Raw genomic sequence first — 19463 nt, 5'->3', positions numbered from 1 at the left:
GATATTTCACTGTAGACTTCAAATAGGTTTAATTTTTAAACTGATGCATTATATATTCTAAAAAATTACATATAAAATGAAAAACACCTTATTTTCCTACTTTACAATTACTCTGTGTGAAGGGCAATTACGAGAGCAATCATCCTTCATATGTAACTACTTTCGATTTTTTTTCTCCACAGTAACCAATTTTTAGGCCACATAGTCCCCTGGGCCTCACCCCTCCTCCCTGCTCCCTAACTTCCAGCTATAGGCAGCTACGCTCTTTTTCAGTCCAAGAGCTTTTCTTCTAAAGCTTGAGTGAACCTCATCTAATCATTACTTAATAGATTAATCATTTTACAACTACACTCTCACTGTACTTTGGAAAAATCCCTGGCCCTAAGGAATATGCACCATATAGTATTAGATGATTTAATGGTGCACAGCACTATGTCCAGACAGTGGAAGCGTAAGGCTGGGCGAAATAATTTCTATCCTTGCTAACTTCTAAATACTTTAATAATGTTTACTTTTGTAAATGCTTCACTGCTGCTAATAATACTATTCTATAAAATTTTAAGGCACATTGAAATCAGAGGAATGCTTCGGGAAAAGGTTTCAGTGTAAAATATGCTGGTGGTTCATATTTTGGAGATCCGCCTTCAAGAGATCCTACTGATACAAGCACTCTGACAAGCATGTTAGTTCTACTTCAAACAGCTGACAAAATAAAATACAAGCCCAGTGTTCTCTCTCTTGACCCCAGCTCAAATGGATACTTAGAAAAGAGGATGGAAACACCCAGTTTTCCTATATCCATGTTTAAACTTCTCCAATAGTCAAGACGGTCTTTTGGTTATGTTTAACTGAGCTATTCTGCTCATTTAAAATTCCATTTTTTCTTTACTATATCTGACAAAGATATAGATGATAGCTCAAAGGTCCTTAAAGCCTAGCACGTTTGAAAAAAGAAAAAAAAATCACACTCAACTATCTTATGAAAACTACAATTAAGGATCAGCACTGACGGTGAATGCCCACCTCAGTATTGCTAAGCGAGGACTCCCCTTCCTCACGCCTTCCTCTGATTTATGGAGCTTTGTGTATGAACTTCGGCTGGAAAGAGGCTGGATTAGTGATAATTGGTAAGTCCAAAGGACTAATACGGCAGCCAAGAAATACCAAACTTAGCAGGACTAAAGAAATGTCAACTGCTACACATTGTAGGCCCCTTGAAAAATACATCAAGTAAATGTAGTGAAGGAAAGTACACTTACCTATTTAAAAAAAAAATAAACTATACATTCATAAATATATGAATTATACATGTCATACAGCATATAGTTTCAAGTACATGGAAAGGAACTTACCAGTCATGGATGGGGACTCTTTGCGCTGCCCTCTGTCATCTTTCCCTTCGTACACCACTGTAACATCATAAATTGCATCTAAGTAATTCTTCATAGAATCAAAAGCAACATAAGTTGCCTTTATTCTTGGTGTCAGCACATGTTTTAATACTGCAAGGCCTGAAAGAGAAGTTGATTCAGTGTGGCCATAAATTAGTCACAAAACACCTCTGCAATATAATACATTAAGTTCAACATCTAAATCATTTTTAAATTTCCACAAGTAGACAGACCATAATACATTAATGCTATAACCTCACATCTCAAGGGCTTTAGGTTTAGAAAGCACTCTCACATTCCTCTATTTAAATCAACATTCATTTAATATGTATTTATTATGTATCTACACCTACAAGACACTGTGTTGGAAGCTGTCAGAAAACTGGACCTTAGGAAGCTTATGGCCTATTGGAAACCCTTCAATTTAGTAAACCCTGACAAGGGCAAATATTATTATCCTTGTTTCTGGGAGGTGAATAAATGCGGTAGCATCTTGCCTACAGTCTCTCAAGATATGTTAGGAGTACGATTCACAGTTTCTGACTCCTTTAGCTCTATTTCTGTTCAAATAGAGATGGGGGAAGAGGGTCACCTAAATGACCCCTACTGTGTACAATACCTGAAGTGAGAGCTGACATGCTCCACAGATTGTGAAAAACCAACCCAATTTTTTTTTTAATTTCAGCATATTATGGGGGTACAGATGTTTAGGTTACGTATGTTGCCCTTGCCCCCCTCCCGACCCGATATTTTTAGGATAAACTGAAGAACCTAGCTTCTTGGTATACTTTTTTTTTAAATTGACACATAATTCACATACCCTAAAATGCACCATTTTAAAGTATTCAATTCAGTGGTCTCCAGTCTACTCACAGAGCTGTGCAACCACCACCATCTACTTCCAGACTCCCAATTTTCGTCACCCCAGACGGATACCCTGCAGTGTCTGCACACACTGCACACGCCCCTTGCCACCCAGCCCCGGCTACCACTGCTCTGCTTTCTGTCTCTATGGATTTGCTTATTCTGGACATTTTACATAAATAAAACCATGCCGTATGTGACCTTTTGTGTCTGGCTTCTTTCACTAAGCATAATGTTTTCGAGGTTCATCCATGTTGCTGCATGTGTCAGTACTTTATTCCTGTTTATGGCTGAATAATATTCCACTGCAGGGACAGACCACATTTTGTTTACCTGCTTACCAGTTCATGAATACTTGCTTTGTTTTCACATTTTGGCTATTATAAATAATGCTGCTATGAACATTCATATAAACTCATATGAATACTGCACATCAATAATTTTTGTATGAACATATGATTTTAATCCTCTTGGGTGTATCTGATATACTTTTAAAAGCTTTAACTGAGGAAATGTTGCAATTTATCGAGAAGTCATCACATATTCAGCAGTGTGACTATTAGCATTAAGGATTTGTTCTTCCTTTCCTGTTTCCTATTACCTCCCTTTTCCTTGATTAAAATTTTTACTGACAATTTAAAAGAAAACAGTAGCTCTCAAGAAGAGATACGAAAATACACTAGAAAAAACTAGCCTGAATTTTCTACTGGCCTCTCTCCAGGGAAAAGCAGCTGCATAAGGAGGAACAGCTACAACATGGTGGGACTGTCCCACAGAAGAATTTTTAAAATGCAGGGTGGTGTGGGAAAGAAAAAGATTCCCACAGCCACATATCTGACTAAGTCCCCAGGGCAAAGCAGTTTAATTTATTCACAAACTTATAACAAAAATCTGAATAGTATACCAAGCTGGGAAACATTTATTTGTCAAATTAGTTAGCACTTCCTTCTTTGCTATTAGAGTTCATCCAATTTTATGAAGTGCAAAGTTTCACAGAATCACCCTGTGGTGTTCAATAAGAACAATTAATTACTAGAATCTAAGTAAGTTAGTAAGAAAATAAAGATATAAGGGTAATATTTTTTAAAAATAGAAGAGTTATAATGAAGGTTTGAAAAAGTCAGCTTTGTGACATGAATAAGAAATAGCCATTAATAATATGTAAACAAAACCAAGGAAAAAAAATATTTTTTTCCACCCATTATGACCAAATGAAAAAGCTTCTAATTGAGGAATACACTAGAAGCAGCTCTAATTACTCCAAACACATTTTCTATAACAAGTTCTCTGTATCAAACCCAAATGCTAAATATTCCAGGTTTTATTTTTCAGCTCTCAAAACAAAACAAAACAAAACAGCCAGTGAGGAAGAAGAAAAACAGTGGACTGTGGTGACACAGATGCCTGAGAGGAAAAGACCTCAAGAAGGAAATGGTCAGCTGCTTTCACTGGAAAAACTGAAAGGCCAAGAATGACAGTGACCGCCTGGCGAAACGGAGGCCCTGTGTTACCTGGACCAGTATGTTCAATGGAGCGGTAGGAAAGGAAGCTCCAAGAGTGGGTTTAAGTAAGGGGCTGATATGTGAGGTGAGAAAAAACAACCACAGCAAATTCTTTCCTGTATGTATTTATTAACACATGGCCTATTGATTTCCACGGATTCGAATGAGATATGCTTACCCTTAAAACGAACAGAACCTAGCCCTTCTTTGATAACTGAGAAGTCACTCCCCATTTCTAAACCAGAGCCCATAAACTCTAGTCCATATAGTGAATTATGTGCAATCTCTGACCAAGGGGCCTTCAACCCTGTATAGTGATGAGGTACTCACTATCCTGAAATCTTGGATCAGTATTACAAAAACAATTTCGTAATGATAATAGAGACCAATTAGAATCTCAATGGAGAGAAACACAAATAAATTCTCAATTAACTGCTCTAGCTTGAGCCCATCATATTGAGATTTGACTCTGCCTCCAGGGAACTACATAAAGGCCTTGAGCTCTAAACAGAGAAAAACGTTAATGTTAATTAAGTTAATTCTTCCTGGTCAGTATCTAGTATCTGTTCTAGTACCTGCTTTGTCTTGTTTCCATCTCGGGATCTCCTCAATTTCTACCTAGTATGACTGATGACCTACTGTACCTTCTGACAGAGCTTCTCCCTAAAAGCCATTTATGGTGGCAGTTGGGTATAACTGAAATTTTGCAGTGAGTATTATATTTTGGAAACATTATAAATAAATGATAAACACACTGGACAAAAAGACTAATGATCAATTTAGAAAATTTTACATTAATATATAGAATTCAGACTACAATATATTTAATATGTATTATCTCACTCAATTTCCACAAATTAACTGAGGCTCCGAGAGGTAAAATGACTTGCTTAAAGTCATACAGCTAACAAGACTTTATAATATCTAGTTCAGTATTTTTTCTGTTTTGTAATTATTAGTAAGCAAGATACTACTCTAAAACAATATACATGTAGATCAGAGATTAATGAGGCAATAAAAATAGCTAGAGTATATGATAGAATATCTCGAGAGAGATATCAAATATTCTAAGAATATAAAGATATTACTCATATTTCAAGAGAATGCCCAGTTTTGTTAGTCCTTCCATTTTAACCCTTAGTATCAGCTACCAATGTTTGCCATTATCAGTAGACTTAACCTGTAGTGGTCCCTTCTCCTCCACATTCTAAGGTAGTACTAATGACTTGTTAACTATTACATACTAGGCTTTCTCTAAATATTATGTCACTAAATCCTCACGAAAATCTTGTAAGATAGCTATTATAATCCCTGGCTTACAAATAAGGTTAGAGGTAGAAATAAACTAACTTAAGGTTACATAACTAATATGAGCTTGGGAATACAGTCCAAAGTTAGTGATAATGTTCGTCTATGACTAAATACTGGCCCAAGAGTGATACTTGATAAACGCCATAAGGAAAAGTTGAAAAGAACTTTGAGAGCCTACCCCCAGCTGATACAGCCACTGCAAATATGACTTGAGGTATATTGGTAAAGTCATCTTAGACTTTCCAGCCCCAGTCAAACTTCTACCTAAATGCAGTAAAATAAGAGATCATAGCAGACCATGTGGAAGAGAGAGAAGAGCCAGCCCCGCTGAGCTCTACCCAAAGTATAGAATTGTGAGCAAATAGATGGTTATTACCGTTTGAAGTCATTAAGTTCTTGGTGGTTTTTTACAAAGCAATAGATAACTGAAATAAGAATAAGATTTTAAAGTATGGTAGTAATTGTGGGAATAGAGAGAAACTCCAGATTTTGCTGATTTGTTGTATGTTTGGATGGATAAAGGGAAGAATCTAGGATGACTCCCAGGTTTTGGACTGAAAGATGGAGTTACCAAGATAGTAAATATGAGTGTATGGGTGGAAGGATAAATTGTATCTTTGACATACTGAATTTGAGAGATGCCTTTGGGCCAGCCAAGTGAAACTCTCTAAAGAGCAATGGTATAATACATATTGGTCTAGAATTAGGCAGAGAGATATATAATGGGAAAAAGCTTTTCGTGAGTCATCAGCAGTCAAATGGTGGCTGAAGCCATGGATTTAGAGGAAGAGCACCAAGAAAAACAAAGAAAATGTAATGAATGTAAAACCAAAGTCAGATACAGAAACAATATATGAAATAGGAAAGGATGAAGCCGAAGAAGAGGCTAGAAAAGACTACGAAGGAGTCATCATAGAGGTAGAAGGAAAATGGAGAACACCCTACAGAAGTCTAGGGAGAGAATTTCAACAGGAAAGTATCAAGAATTTCCTATCAGATCATAATGAAGTGAGGGCTGAGTGAAAATTGAAAAAGTGGATACAATCAAGGTAGACTACAGATTCAGAAGGCTTTGGCTGTTAATGAAAGAGAGAAATGATACTATCAAGAGGAAAATGTAAAATTGAGGGAGAGCATTTTTTTTTAAATGTGCAAAGGGCAACAGAGACAATGGTATTGCAAAAGAGCAACTGAAATGAAAGACCATGATGTCTAGACTAGATAAGAGAAGGCAGAAAAAGTCAAAGGGGAATTGACAGATAGGGAGACAAATTGAACCCTCCTGTTCCGGAGCCGCTCCTTGCTACCAGGTGTATGTACCTGGAGCAAAATAAACAAACTAACATTCTTAAAATGTATCGTTACAAAGGATCTCTTGCACATGTGACATACCTTCTCTTGCAAGCACCTTGTAAGAGTTCCACCTTATTTCAATTAAAATACAATTACAAGCTCATTTCCTCTGATACACTAGTCATATTTTGAATGCTCAGCAACAGCACACTGGACAGAGCAGATAAAGAACATCACCATTAATGCAGGGCGTCCCAATAGACAGCACTGTCACAGACTCTGGCATAACATCACCAACAAGACACCTGCTCAGCTAGTGCTTGCTTATCTGCACATGGAGATCACATACTAATGCACAGCCCATCTTCAAAAGACATCTCTGAGAACACATCATAGACACTGTTTACTATATACTTCCCAATTGGTTATCTTGCATAGCTTATTATGTACCAATTATCTAATTTTCTAAAATATGGGTATTAAGAACATTATCGCTGTTGAAGACATTAATAGCTTCCAAGTACTGTGAACCAACTTTGTGTTATATTCTCTATCAGGAACTTCACATATTTTCTAATTTAATTCTTACACAGATTTAGGTCTACTCATAAGGTGTATATTCTTTTAAGAGATGAAGAGGCTGGGCGTGGTGGCTCACACCTGTAATCCCAGCACTTTGGGAGGCCAGGGCAGGAGGATTCCTTGAGGCCAGGAGTTTGAGACCAGCCTGAGAAACATGGCAAGGCCCCATCTCTACAAAAAAATTTTAAACATTAGCCAGGTGTGGTGGCGCACGCCTGTAGTCCTAGCTATTTGGGAGTCTGAGCTGGAAGAATTGCTTGAGCCTGGGAGCTGGAGGTTGCAGTAAACTGAGATTGTGCTACTGCACTGTAGCCTGGGCAACAGAGCAAGACCCTGTCTCAAAAAAAAAAAAAAAGAGCAAGAGAGTGATGAAGAAACTGAAGGTCAGTAACATCAGGCAACTTGCAGTCATATAGCTAATAAAAGTCAGAGTTCAGATTGCAACTTAGGTCTGTCAACCTACAAAATAGAAACTTACACGTAACCCACACTGTAGAAAAAGTTTTCATCTAGATAGATTTTAACAAAATCCATAGCACAGGAATATGCATTGTACCAAGCACTTGAATTTAATCTCTCAGACATATGTAATAGCATACAAATGAATTTAGGAAAAGAAATTTCACTTCCTAAGAGATAATATATATGTTCACTCAAGGAATGAATACATTTGTCCATTCAATTGTTGTAAAACATACATATCTTCTCTAGGAAGAAAACAAAAAGGTCTTTATCTTTAAAAGTTGTTTGTTCAAATATAGTCAAACTTTAACTTACCTTTTTGAGCAGCAAATGCCTGACTAGCTGAAAGGAGTTTTGTTTGTCGTGGATTATATCTTGTACCTTCTGGGAAAATCACAAGATACATCTGTGGGGCATAAAGAAAATTTGGTTTATTTTGTGAGAGTTTTAATATCACTGCTGTTGTTGTTAACCATGCTAACCACACTAATGCTAAGTATTTCCTACGGAGGGATAAAAAAGTATATTCCTTTATTTACGACCTTCATTTCAAGCAGAACCATCAAAATGCAACAATTCAATTAAGTCTGAACATAATATGGACTACATTTAAAATGTAGTCCTGGCCAGGCGCGGTGGCTCACGCCTGTAATCCCAGCACTCTGGGAGGCCGAGGCAGCTGGATCACTCAAGGTCAGGAGTTCGAGACCAGCCTGAGCAAGAGCGAGATCCCGTCTCTACCAAAAATAGAAAGAAATTAATTGGGCAGCTAAAAATATATAGAAAAAAATTAGCTGGGCATGGTGGCGCATGCCTGTAGTCCCAGCTACTTGGGAGGCTGAGGCAGAAGGATTGCTTGAGCCCAGGAGTTTGAGGTTGCTGTGAGCTAGGTTGACGCCACAGCACTCACTCTAGCCCGGGCAACAAAGCGAGACTCTGTCTCGGGGAAAAAAAAAAAAAATTAAAATGCAGTCCTACATTCGCTGGTATATCAGTCATTAAGAATCTAAAAACATTTCTAATTACATGCTAATAGCTTACTAGTTAAAAATTTGGTCATGAAACCCTGACTTGCATAAAGCTTCAATTAATGAAACAACCTTTCTCCCCAAGATCCTGTAATATGACATTTTTAAAAGGTAGAAATTTTAGAGATCAGTACCCTCAAATATCAACACTAAAAAGTACATTTCATTTTAGGAAAATCATATATAAATACCTACATTTCCAGCATGTAAAAGGTAGTAAGTGTTCATATTGCAAAAGGTTCACACAGAATTCCTATGTTACACAGCTTCCTTAATGCATTTTAAATGACTTAATTTATAAGCAACCTCATATTTGTTACATAAATTGTACTTGAAATAATGCATTTATAAATAAAGGAAAATATTAAGCTGGATGTTTATTAAGTATCCAATTAGCCTAAGCTTTTACACTTACCCGCTTGGGAAGGTAAAAACAGAAACATTAAAATTATACAGCAAAAGGCCGGGCGCGGTGGCTCACGCCTATAATCCTAGCACTTTGGGAGGCTGAGGCGGGCGGATTGTTTGAGCTCAGGAGTTCGAGACCAGCCTGAGCAAGAGCGAGACCCCGTCTCTACCAAAAATAGAAAGAAATTAATTGGGCAGCTAAAAATATATAGAAAAAAATTAGCCGGGCATGGTGGCGCATGCCTGTAGTCCCAGCTACTTGGGAGGCTGAGGCAGAAGGATTGCTTGAGCCCAGGAGTCTGAGGTTGCTGTGAGCTAGGCTGACGCCACAGCACTCTAGCCCAGGCAAAAGAGTGAGATTCTGTCTCAAAAAAAAAAAAAAAAAATTATACAGCAAAAAAAACTTCTAACTTGAGAACTAACTTACAAAAACTATACTAATAGTTTTGATTGATAGCCAAAAGACAAAAATAAGACACTCATACCAAATCTTTTCAAATACAAACAGAATATAGGAGTTCACGGGAGAAAACTATGTTCATTTCATCCATTCTTGCCATATACCAGACAATACTGTCTACCTATATACATTTGGTACAGCAGATTAGGATCAAACTCTTCCAAAGTTTCATTTGAAATACTGGTATAATGGTGTCTCTGAAAATTTTCCATTTTCACCTTCCATGCAAATATACAAGTTTTTTACTCATCTATATAATAATCTTCAGAACCCATTATCATATCTGATGATGAAGACTGACCAGATCTGTCAGGAAAATGTAGAAAAATGGGTAAAATTAGGAAAAAAATTAAAAATTCCTTATTATATTCCAGCAACTAGAAGGAAAAACAGGAGGAAAAATATTAAAAAAACCACTGAACTGTATACTTTAAAATGGTGAATTTTATGGCATGTGAATTATACCTCAATCCTGAAAACTAAAACAAAAAAACCAAAACCAAAAAATCCATCACTACCTCTATTTTCCACAAGTCAGCAAATAGGGTTCCAAATTTTAAAAGGGACCCATTATTACACAGAATAAAAGTTACATTTTAAAAGTAAAATACATACCCGTGATTTCATTTTGCTAAAAAATAAATAAAAATAAAAAGTAAAATATAGTTTGGTGGATGTATAAAGTCATGAATAAACACCAAATGAATGTTATTTTATGACCTCCGCTCCACAAAGTCAGTGATATTCTACAGGAAATCAACCTTCCAGAAAATGTACCTGAATGCCTGGCTCCAAAACCCAGCTTCTCCACTTACAGGACCTGAGACCTTGGATATACTCTTATCCTCTTTGTGCCTCAAATTTCCTCATCGAGAAAATGAAAATCATAACCGTACCTACACCTCATAGAGATAGTGTGAAGGTAAAAGGCAGTACTACACAAAAGCTACTTACTATACTACTTGGCACAAAATCCTGCAATTTGCTGTTGTTTCAATTACATCATAGACCTGCTTTAGAAATCTGAGATGACCCATTTGGTGGAAGAAGAGCAACAGGATGAAAGTCATTAATTATCCCAACCTGGTGCTCTGCCTTCCCAAGGTCAGTCTTAACGTGTCACAATCGCAGGAACGACTTCTTCTAAAGGCAGCATGGCTAGAGTAGTACTCCTAGTTCTCTTTCCTGTAGGTCTGCCATGCATGGCAGATAGTACAGATGGAGCCTCAAGATTTAAAAATAAAACTTTTTTTTCCTTCTTCAGGTGATCTTATCTATTAATTTCTTTGCTAGTGGTTTCAAATTGCTGACAAAAAAAACAGCTTTTTTAGTTCCCAAGAGAAATGGAGAAAGTGGCCACATAGGAGGGGGAAAGATTAAAAATGGAACATCAGAGCAAGAAAAGAATTACCACAGGGCAGTCTGATATTTCTGGACCCTCTTCTCAATTAGACGTAATAAAAATGAAATCTCTGCGCAAGGACGGGGGAAACAGAGTACAGAAAGAAACTGGCAAACTATTACAAACAAACCAAATTATGTAGAAAATTTTTTGCTATTATACACATAAATACCCCATTGGGCTAAATTTTCATTTGAAGGAATCAGAGATTCCGTTCTCTTCTGTGATGACTTCCCATATTCAGAAAAACCTATAATCAAGATTTGATATACCATAGATACTTTGGCATCTGATAGAAAATTAGCAAGCTAATTCACATTAAAAACCTATTCAAAAAGAAAATAGCTATTTTAGTATTTTAAATATATTCAAATTACAAACAACTATTGAACTGATGACTTTCTATTAAAAATAGCCTACTCTCCATGCATTGGATAAGTTAATTTACTTTTTAACTGAGTCGTAGCTTCTCATTCCAAAATGAAGACTCAGGGTTGCTATAAGGATTAAAGGAAATATGTGACAATATCAAGCACTAGTGGCAGACTCTTAATAAGTATTAAGTTTCAGGCTGGGTGAGGTGGCTAATGCCTGTAATCCTAGCACTCTGGGAGGATCATTTGAGGTCAGGAGTTTGAGGTTGCAGTGAGCTGTGAAGATGCTACTGCACTCTACCCGGGGTGGCAGAGTCAGACACTGTCAGTTTCCTCCTCTAGTCTTTAAAAATTCTATTTAGTTTATTAAATAGTTTTTAAAGCTGGCACATTTATATAGAAACCATATCACAGGACTCAATAAACTTTGATTAGCTGTAAGTCTGTTAATTACTGCTTTCTCTTTAAAAAGCTATTTCATATTGAGATACATAGACTATAAACAAGATACTTCATCTCTGCAGTATGTCCAAAATTAATCTAATCCATCAAACCACAATCTTTATAAAGTTTACTACAATTATAATCAGAAACACTCAACTCATTAAAAATTCCATTATATATTTACAGAGAAAAAAATACAAAAACGTGGCAGAATACAAAATAACAATCTCTTTCCTCAAGAACTTATGGAAGTATGGAAGCGTTATATGTATGATCAGAAAACAATTATAAAATCACACAGATACATACATGAGTGTGGTAGGCAGAATAATACTTCCCCCTACTCCCCCATCCATCCACATTCTAATCCCCACAACCTATGAATACATTGTTAACATGGCAAGAGGGAGCTAAGATTACTAACCATTGGACCTTAAAACAATGAGGTTATTTTAGACTATCCAAGAAGTCTAATGTAATTATAAGAGTCCTTAAACAGAAAAGAGGGAAGCAGGGGTCAGAACCAAGGAGACCGCCAGCAAAGACAGACCAGGCCAGCCACTGCTGGCTGTGAACAGGGAGAGAAGGCGTGAGCCAAGGAATGCAGGCAACCTCTAGAAACTAGAAAAGGCAAGAACATGGATTCTCCCTGAGAGTCTCCAGAAAGTACCTCAGTCCCACCAACACCTTGATTTCGATCCAGTGAGACCCATGTTGGACGGCTTGACGAAACGGTTAAGCCAAGAATGGTTAGGATGATAAATCTGTGTTATATTAAGCCAGTAATTTGTGCTAATTTGTTAAAGCAGCAATAGAAACTATTAATAAGACAGTATAATTTTCAAGCATGTTATTTAATCCCAGCTACCAAATTAAGTAGTTATTAATAGATTTAATACATAAACTAAAGCTGAGAAAGGTTAAGTGACTTGTGCAAAATAAAGTTTAAAAATCAGATCTGGAATTTAAGTCCAAAACTCATTTCTAAGCCAATACTTTTATTCACTAGACTGCCTCTCATCTGAAAAGGAACTAGAATAAAAGTTGGAAGAAAAGCAAAGCATCAGTCTCCATATTTGTGCCATAAATTTTACTAGCTCAAATTCTGACTAAATGATCTCTACAAATAAGTAGTTATTTTTATCATAAATATGTTTAATTTGCATCTACAACTAATAAGTACCTTATGAAAATACTGTATTATCCCAGCAATAATTATGGAGAAGATATATTTCTTCATATTAATAATTTATAATATTCATTTTTGAAACAGAATTCTGTAATCTCTCACTACTAAGAACTGAATTAATCATGAAATAGATTCATATGAGAATATTAAGCCATATGAAAGGTGACTTGATAAATATATTTTACCATGTCAATCACTTAATTAACTTTCAGAAACAAAAGCGTATAATGAAGAACCTGAGCAATATATATGTTTTCATAGGGCTTAAATATTAAAAAATTTAACAACCATCTGGATTCTAAGAAGCCAGACCTTGTACACACAGTGACCTTAAAGCAACAACCACTCAACATTGCCTTATGAGCCTGCTAGTCTACTATTCAATATTGTGCTAGGAACATAAAAAGCTAGATAGACTCTTGCCCTTGAAAACAGGGAGGTTCTTCTGGTAGCCAATAATAAAAGACTAGGTTATTTGAACCAACTTTCCTATCGAAAACAATTTTAAAAGTTGGATATAATATTATTTTAAAAGTATTAAAGCTGACAGGCTGGTAAGACCAAAATTAAGCAAATACAGTAAAGCAGAAGTAAGCATTGAATGGAACTTTTATTTTAAAAGACTTACAAGATGAGGGGAACAGAAATCAAAGTCCATGGACCTTCTTTTAGAAATGTTAAGAGTGAACCAGAAGGGAAGGAAACAACGAAGGTTACACTCAAGGGATAAAAGTAAACCAGAGGTAACACCAGTCTCACGAGGAGTTGCAACCCTGGTTGCATTGCCTGAAGGTCCAGTTAACCTTAAGTTCAGAATTTGGTTTGGGTGGGGCCCAGACTAGAGCAACCGGAATGGGGCCCAGCCAAAGCAGGTACAAAGGTTCTCTGGAGGAAGGCACTTTCATCCGAAGCTTCAACTGATTTCTAGAAATAATTTTCCAAATACAGTCAGTAGCAAAGGAAGATAACCAAGCACACAAGGAAAGAAGGCACCCTGAGCAAGAACCAGCAGAAAACAATAGACTCAGATGGGACTTTAGGCACTGAAATGACCAAACCCCTCTTATAAACTGTACCTTCAATATTTAAAGAAACAAAGACAAGCTTGAAGGTTAAAACAAAAATAACAGATCTACAAAAAACCATATAGCACTTCATACAATGAAAAATACAATAAATTAAAAACACTGGCGTTAAATGGATTTGTGGTACACTAGATTGTATCTTGAATGGAAAAAGGACAATTAGTGGAAAAACCGGCGAAATCTGAATAAAGTCTGCAATACAATAGTATCGTATCAATGCTTATCTCTTAGTTTTGACAAATGGTTATGTAAGACGACATTAGCTGTCACCATTAAAACTGTAGTAGATGAAGAGTAAATGAGAAAATTCTGTCCTTTCTGTGCAATGTTTTCGTAAATCTAAAACTATTCCAAATTTTAAAATTTTTTAACAAAAATAGAGGGTGGCTTCCATAAGTATGTAAAATGTGGAAAGAGTATTGCTCCCAACCCTACAGCAACAACACTGGACAATCTGTAAATTGACAATTTTTCTTAGACCCTTCAGAGAGCTGAAGAGTTACAAGGCAATCAACCAACCCAAAAATCTAAGGAGAGAGATAATTCAAGGAGAGATGAGATGCAAGCACTTATTTACTTGGGGCAAATGTTAACAGATACCAGTAAAAAGAATTTAGCTAAAATTTTTAATAATTCTCAAAAATCCAAGTGTGAGTAGGTGGATGAGAAGAACTCCTGGGGTTGCAGACACAAGGAGAATTCGCCCCAACTCACAGCTCTACTCACAGACCTCATCATGTACTCAAAAAAGAAAGGAAGAAAGAAGGAAAAGAGAAAGGAAAAACGCTGGGGTCAGGGCTACCCTGGATGCAGGCGTGGGGGAGGACACCAGCCCTGCTGGTGAGGCGCAAGGCGCAGCATACACTCTTCCCCTCCTCTATCCTTCCTATGGAACAGCTGCCTTAAAGTGGTGGAAGAAGGGCAACAAAACCCTGCTACCCTTGGGACATGGATAAAACCCAGTAAGGCTGGGGGAAGAGAACAGAAATGAAAAAAACCCTCTATGGAGGGAAAGGCAAGAATACATCCTGGGCACAGATTTAGAGCTGGAAGCAATGGAAGATCAGAGAAGGCTCCACCCCCCAGATCTTCCCTAAGACTTAATCAGAACAAAAAGACACTTTCCTTCCTTCTCTCTCCACCACCAAGCTAAGGGAGAGTTCAGTAACAAATTTCAGAGAATGACCGTGGTGAGGAGTACAAAGACGAGACCCACCTTGAGCTACTATGTTAAAAAGCTAAGCGTGGAATAGATATTGAGGAAAAGTGCTTTAGCAAAACATCCCCCATCCTAAACAGAAAGAATGAATACTACAGGAATTTGAAGTCTGTGAGTAAAATTACAGTAGTAGCAAAACCCAAATCCAGTACAACTCCTGACTGGACAGACTCACCCCCCAACACTAAAGGCCTAGCAAAAAGAAAAGTATATCCATTTCCAGGTATCGAAACAATTTGCCTCAGTTTCTACTGTCCTACACAAGATGCTCAACTTTCAACAAAATCTTAGGAAGCATTAAAAAAGGCAAGATAAAGCACAATCTGAAGAGACAAAGCAATCAAAAGTACCCGATTCAGGTATGGCAGACACGTTGGAATTATCAGACAAGGAATTTAAAATAACTACCAGTGACATGATAAAGGTTCCAAGGGAAACGGTGGATGACCTTTATGATTGGATATCTTCAGCAGAGATGGAAACTATGAGACAGAATCAAAGAGAAACGCTAGGAATGAAAAACTCAGTCAGAGACGAAGAGGGCCTTTAACTGGCTCATCAGTAGACTCGACACAGCAGAGGGAAGAATCAGTGAACTTGAAGATGGGCCAACAGAAGTTACCCTTACTGTAACATACAAGAAAAAAGGGGAAGGGGGGCAGAATAATGCATCCAAGAGCTGTGGAAAAGTAACAAATGACCCAACACACACATAGTTGGAGAAGAGAGAACAGGGTAGGAATAATATTTAAAGAAATAACTGCAAAGAATTTTCCAAATTAATGAGACACCAAACCAGAGATCCAAGCTCACAGAGGATCAACCAGGATAAATTTTTTAAAATGACACTCAGACATATAATACTTAAACTGCTGCAAACCAAAAACAAGGAGAAACTTGAAGGCGCTCAGAGAAAAAGGATGTACGATAAATACAGCAGAATTTATCAACCTCGGCACTTTTGACAACTATATTTACAGGGGGGGAAAAGCAAGGGGGAACTGTGTGCAGAATGCTAACACTCATGTAAAGAGGGGCTACATTTGTTTGTTTCCTGTGTACAACGCTTAAAGCAGAATACACAAGAAACTCCATAGCAGTTAAGTGTGGCTGGGGTGGCTGGCCAGCTGGAGGAAGAAGTGGGATGGACACTTTAAGGTATAAATTCATGATTTTTAATTCAAAAATGCTTTTTAAAAGAAAGTAGATATACATATACATAGTGCCAATCTATTCTCTTTTGGAGATCTATAAACAATGACCGCAATTCTGCCAAAATTCACCATACTATTTCAAAATAAGCAGGCTCTTTTAAAATACCACACTTGGTTTTTGAGGGTAAACTGTAACAGGATAAAGGGCCACTGTTCATCTCATTACATTCTACTCCCTTCACCCCAAAACAGGATGCAATTTCCTAATGTAAAAACACCTAGAAAATGTACATGAGTAAACGATGTTCACACTGGGCACTCTACCCGCTGACGCTGGAGAACTCTTCCTTCACCGTGAGCTCTGGCTGCTGCCTAGGAGCCCTAGCGAGGGGAGGGCAAAGAGGAGGAGGGGGGAGAAAGGGGAGAAGGAAGCACAAAGAAAAGAACTTGTGCACGTGAGGTAAGCTTCTGAGCACTTGGAATGCACTGAAAGGTAACGCCCAAGGAGCCGTTATAACCAGGTGGCTCTGTCCTGGCAAGAGTCATGGGGAAAAGGCACTGGCAGCCACCAGCATCCTTCAAACAGAAGATTGAGATCCTCCCCCACCTTTTTTGGAGCAAAGTTTTATAAAATACTATTTACATTGAATGATTTTTCATTTGTAGACATTCATACTTTTTTGGTTTTTTAAATAACTCAGCACATACAAGAAATCCAAACTCACACTGACAGAGAACAGCAGCTGCTTCTAAAACTAAATCTGATGCTAAAGAAGATAAGGAGTTAGATGAGCTCTTGAAGTGGCTTCGATACGGGGTTACAAGGGCAGTTCTATTTTCTATTTATAGACTCTGAAGGACACCAAGTGTTCTTTTTATTCCTCTTGAAGGTCAATATTGACAACTACCAGCAAAAAATCTAATCATCTACAACAATCTTTCTAATGGCCAAAGAAAAATGCTTACCTATATTTAGAGAATTTTTGTTGCTTCAACAAAACTGAATTATTAATTACACATGGGATAATATATTTTCAAAATAATTCTTGGATTTTAAACTTAATTCTTAAATTTAAAAGTGAGAGTTGATGAGAAAAATAATAAAAATGGGCATAATCTTACCGGAGTTCCTGTGTTCACGTAGCTCTGCAGCTTGTTTCTCATTTCTTTTTCATTAAATTTGGCACTTCGCTTTACGTAGATTCCTCCATGCTGCCACATAAAAAAAATTGGGAGGAAAAGAGGATTTACTCTTAAAAAAACTAATGGCTATAGTCATCAAAAAGGCAACTTTGCTTCTAAAGAATAAAGAATAAACAAATATTTCAGAATTTGGACAATATTCAATAAATTTAAATATTAGCATCTTAACATTTAGCTAAAAATTCTTGTTTCAACATAATTCAAATAAAACTGCATGCTACATTGTACTGAAAAATATATGAACATTTATTTTTGTTGAGAGTTAAAATAAAAATGCTTTCTTTCTTAAAAACACATTTTTTAAAATAAAAATCTTGATCAATCAGTTGGATCTTAACCTCCAATTTTTCCACTAGAAAAGTGTCTTTAAAATGTCAACACACCAATCTTTAGGGATTTTAAAAAAATCAGCCTAGCTAGATATTTATGTGGCACTCTTATGGACTGAATTGTGTTCCCCCAAAATCAGTATATTGAAGCCGTAACTCCCACTGTGACTGTATTTAGAGATGGGGACTTTAAGGTGGCAATTGAGGTTAAGGAAGGCCCTAAGGGTGGGGCCCTGATCCAACGTGACTGGTGTCCTTCTAAGACGATGAGCAGATACCAGGGGTGAACGTGCCTGGGGAAACGAACACGTGAGGACACGGGGAGAAGGCTGCTGTCTGCAAGTCAAGGAGAGAGGCCTCCAGAGAAACCAACCCTGCGCCAAAACCTTGATCTTGGACTTCTATCCTCCAGAACTAGACAATACATTTCTTCATACTAAGTACTTTACATATATAGCTCGAGGTTTTTTTATATCATACAAATCACTAATTACTTTTATAATTAGTTTCTTAAGATAATAGCCTATCGTATTCTATGCCTTTACATTTTCTGTTTGACTTTTCTGCATTTGCATTTTTCCTCTTTCATTTAACTTAATTACAGTTGGCCCTCTATACGTGTAGTTTCCACATCCCACAGATTCAACCAACCATGAATTGAAAATATTTGGGGAAAAATAAAAACAAAAAACAACAATGTAACAAAAAATAAAAATAATGCGTATAACAACTATTTACATGGCTTTTACATTGTATTAAATATTACAAAGTAATCTAGAGATGATTTAAAGTATACCAGAAGATGTGCCTAGGTCATATGTAAAAACTATGCCATTTTACATTAGGGACTTGAGCATCTGTGGACTTTTATATCTGTGGGGGTCATGAAAACAATCCCCTCCAGATGTTGAGAGACAACTGCATATGGATAACCAGACATGTATATAAATACACACCATTAAAAATACCAAACAAAATTACTTCAATTTAGAATATGCTGTTAAACCCATTTAAAAAATCATCCATTTATATAAATATGTTAACATGTTAAATTTTAAGATATAGAAGTTTTTATAAACTACATAAAGAGAGAGCATGGACAAAGTTACCTGAGGAAAATAACACCCATACAGTGGAAGCCATTTTAGGCGATCTTTCAGCACATAGCGCACATGTCCAAGAGCATTCTGCCTAATGGCTAGGACGTCAGCAACAATCCAGTCAACTGCAAAGACAGAACCCAATCAGTGCCAGGGCATACATGGTTGCTATGTCAATCCCAGCATTCCCTTCGCAGAAACAGAAAAAGTCTCTTCACAGGACTGTATTAGGAATATGTTTTGAAAATAGTATGATTAGAATGTTTAAAATTACTTTAAATCAATACCAGATAATTTAAAAATATAAATTCTGTGTTTTGGAAGCTTTTTAAAAATATTTCTTGAAAGGCTTTTTGTTTCGGGGATAAAACACGAAAGTCACAAAACACCAAAATAATTCAACAGCAGCATGTACGTGGAATAAAATGAGCTTCTCTGATTCCTAAAGTTTAGACAACAAAGATGTTTTCTTTTTTAACAAAAAAATGGGAAGATAGCTAAATGAAACTATCAAGTGCAACTATTCCGTGTGTGTGTGTGTGTGTGTGTGTGTGTGTGTGTGTGTATACACATGTTCAACAAAAGGTAAGGACACTATCTTTACTAATGAGTTTTTAGGACTCAGTACTAGGTTACAATGGCATTCTAACGAAGGTCTCGCGT

The 19463-nt window shown here is 36.8% G+C and overlaps 1 protein-coding gene across 1 annotated transcript in view; it reads right to left on the bottom strand.

Moving 5' to 3' along the window:
• AGPAT5 (1-acylglycerol-3-phosphate O-acyltransferase 5) overlaps positions 1-19463 on the bottom strand; it is a 43042-nt gene that overhangs the window by 5633 nt on the left and 17946 nt on the right. The window contains exons 3-6 of the mRNA XM_012645894.1: positions 18810-18925; positions 17291-17380; positions 7721-7811; positions 1353-1511 (exon numbers count right to left, since the gene is read on the bottom strand). Coding sequence (XP_012501348.1) covers positions 1353-1511; positions 7721-7811; positions 17291-17380; positions 18810-18925 — 456 coding nt within the window. The remainder of the gene's footprint in view (positions 1-1352; positions 1512-7720; positions 7812-17290; positions 17381-18809; positions 18926-19463) is intronic.

The sequence above is a fragment of the Propithecus coquereli genome, unplaced genomic scaffold (assembly GCF_000956105.1).
Source record: "Propithecus coquereli isolate 6110/MARCELLA unplaced genomic scaffold, Pcoq_1.0 Scaffold238, whole genome shotgun sequence".
In the NCBI taxonomy this organism is placed as follows: Eukaryota; Metazoa; Chordata; class Mammalia; order Primates; family Indriidae; genus Propithecus; species Propithecus coquereli.
The sequence above is the reverse complement of the archived record's forward strand: the minus strand, read 5'-3'. Positions and strand labels throughout refer to the sequence as shown.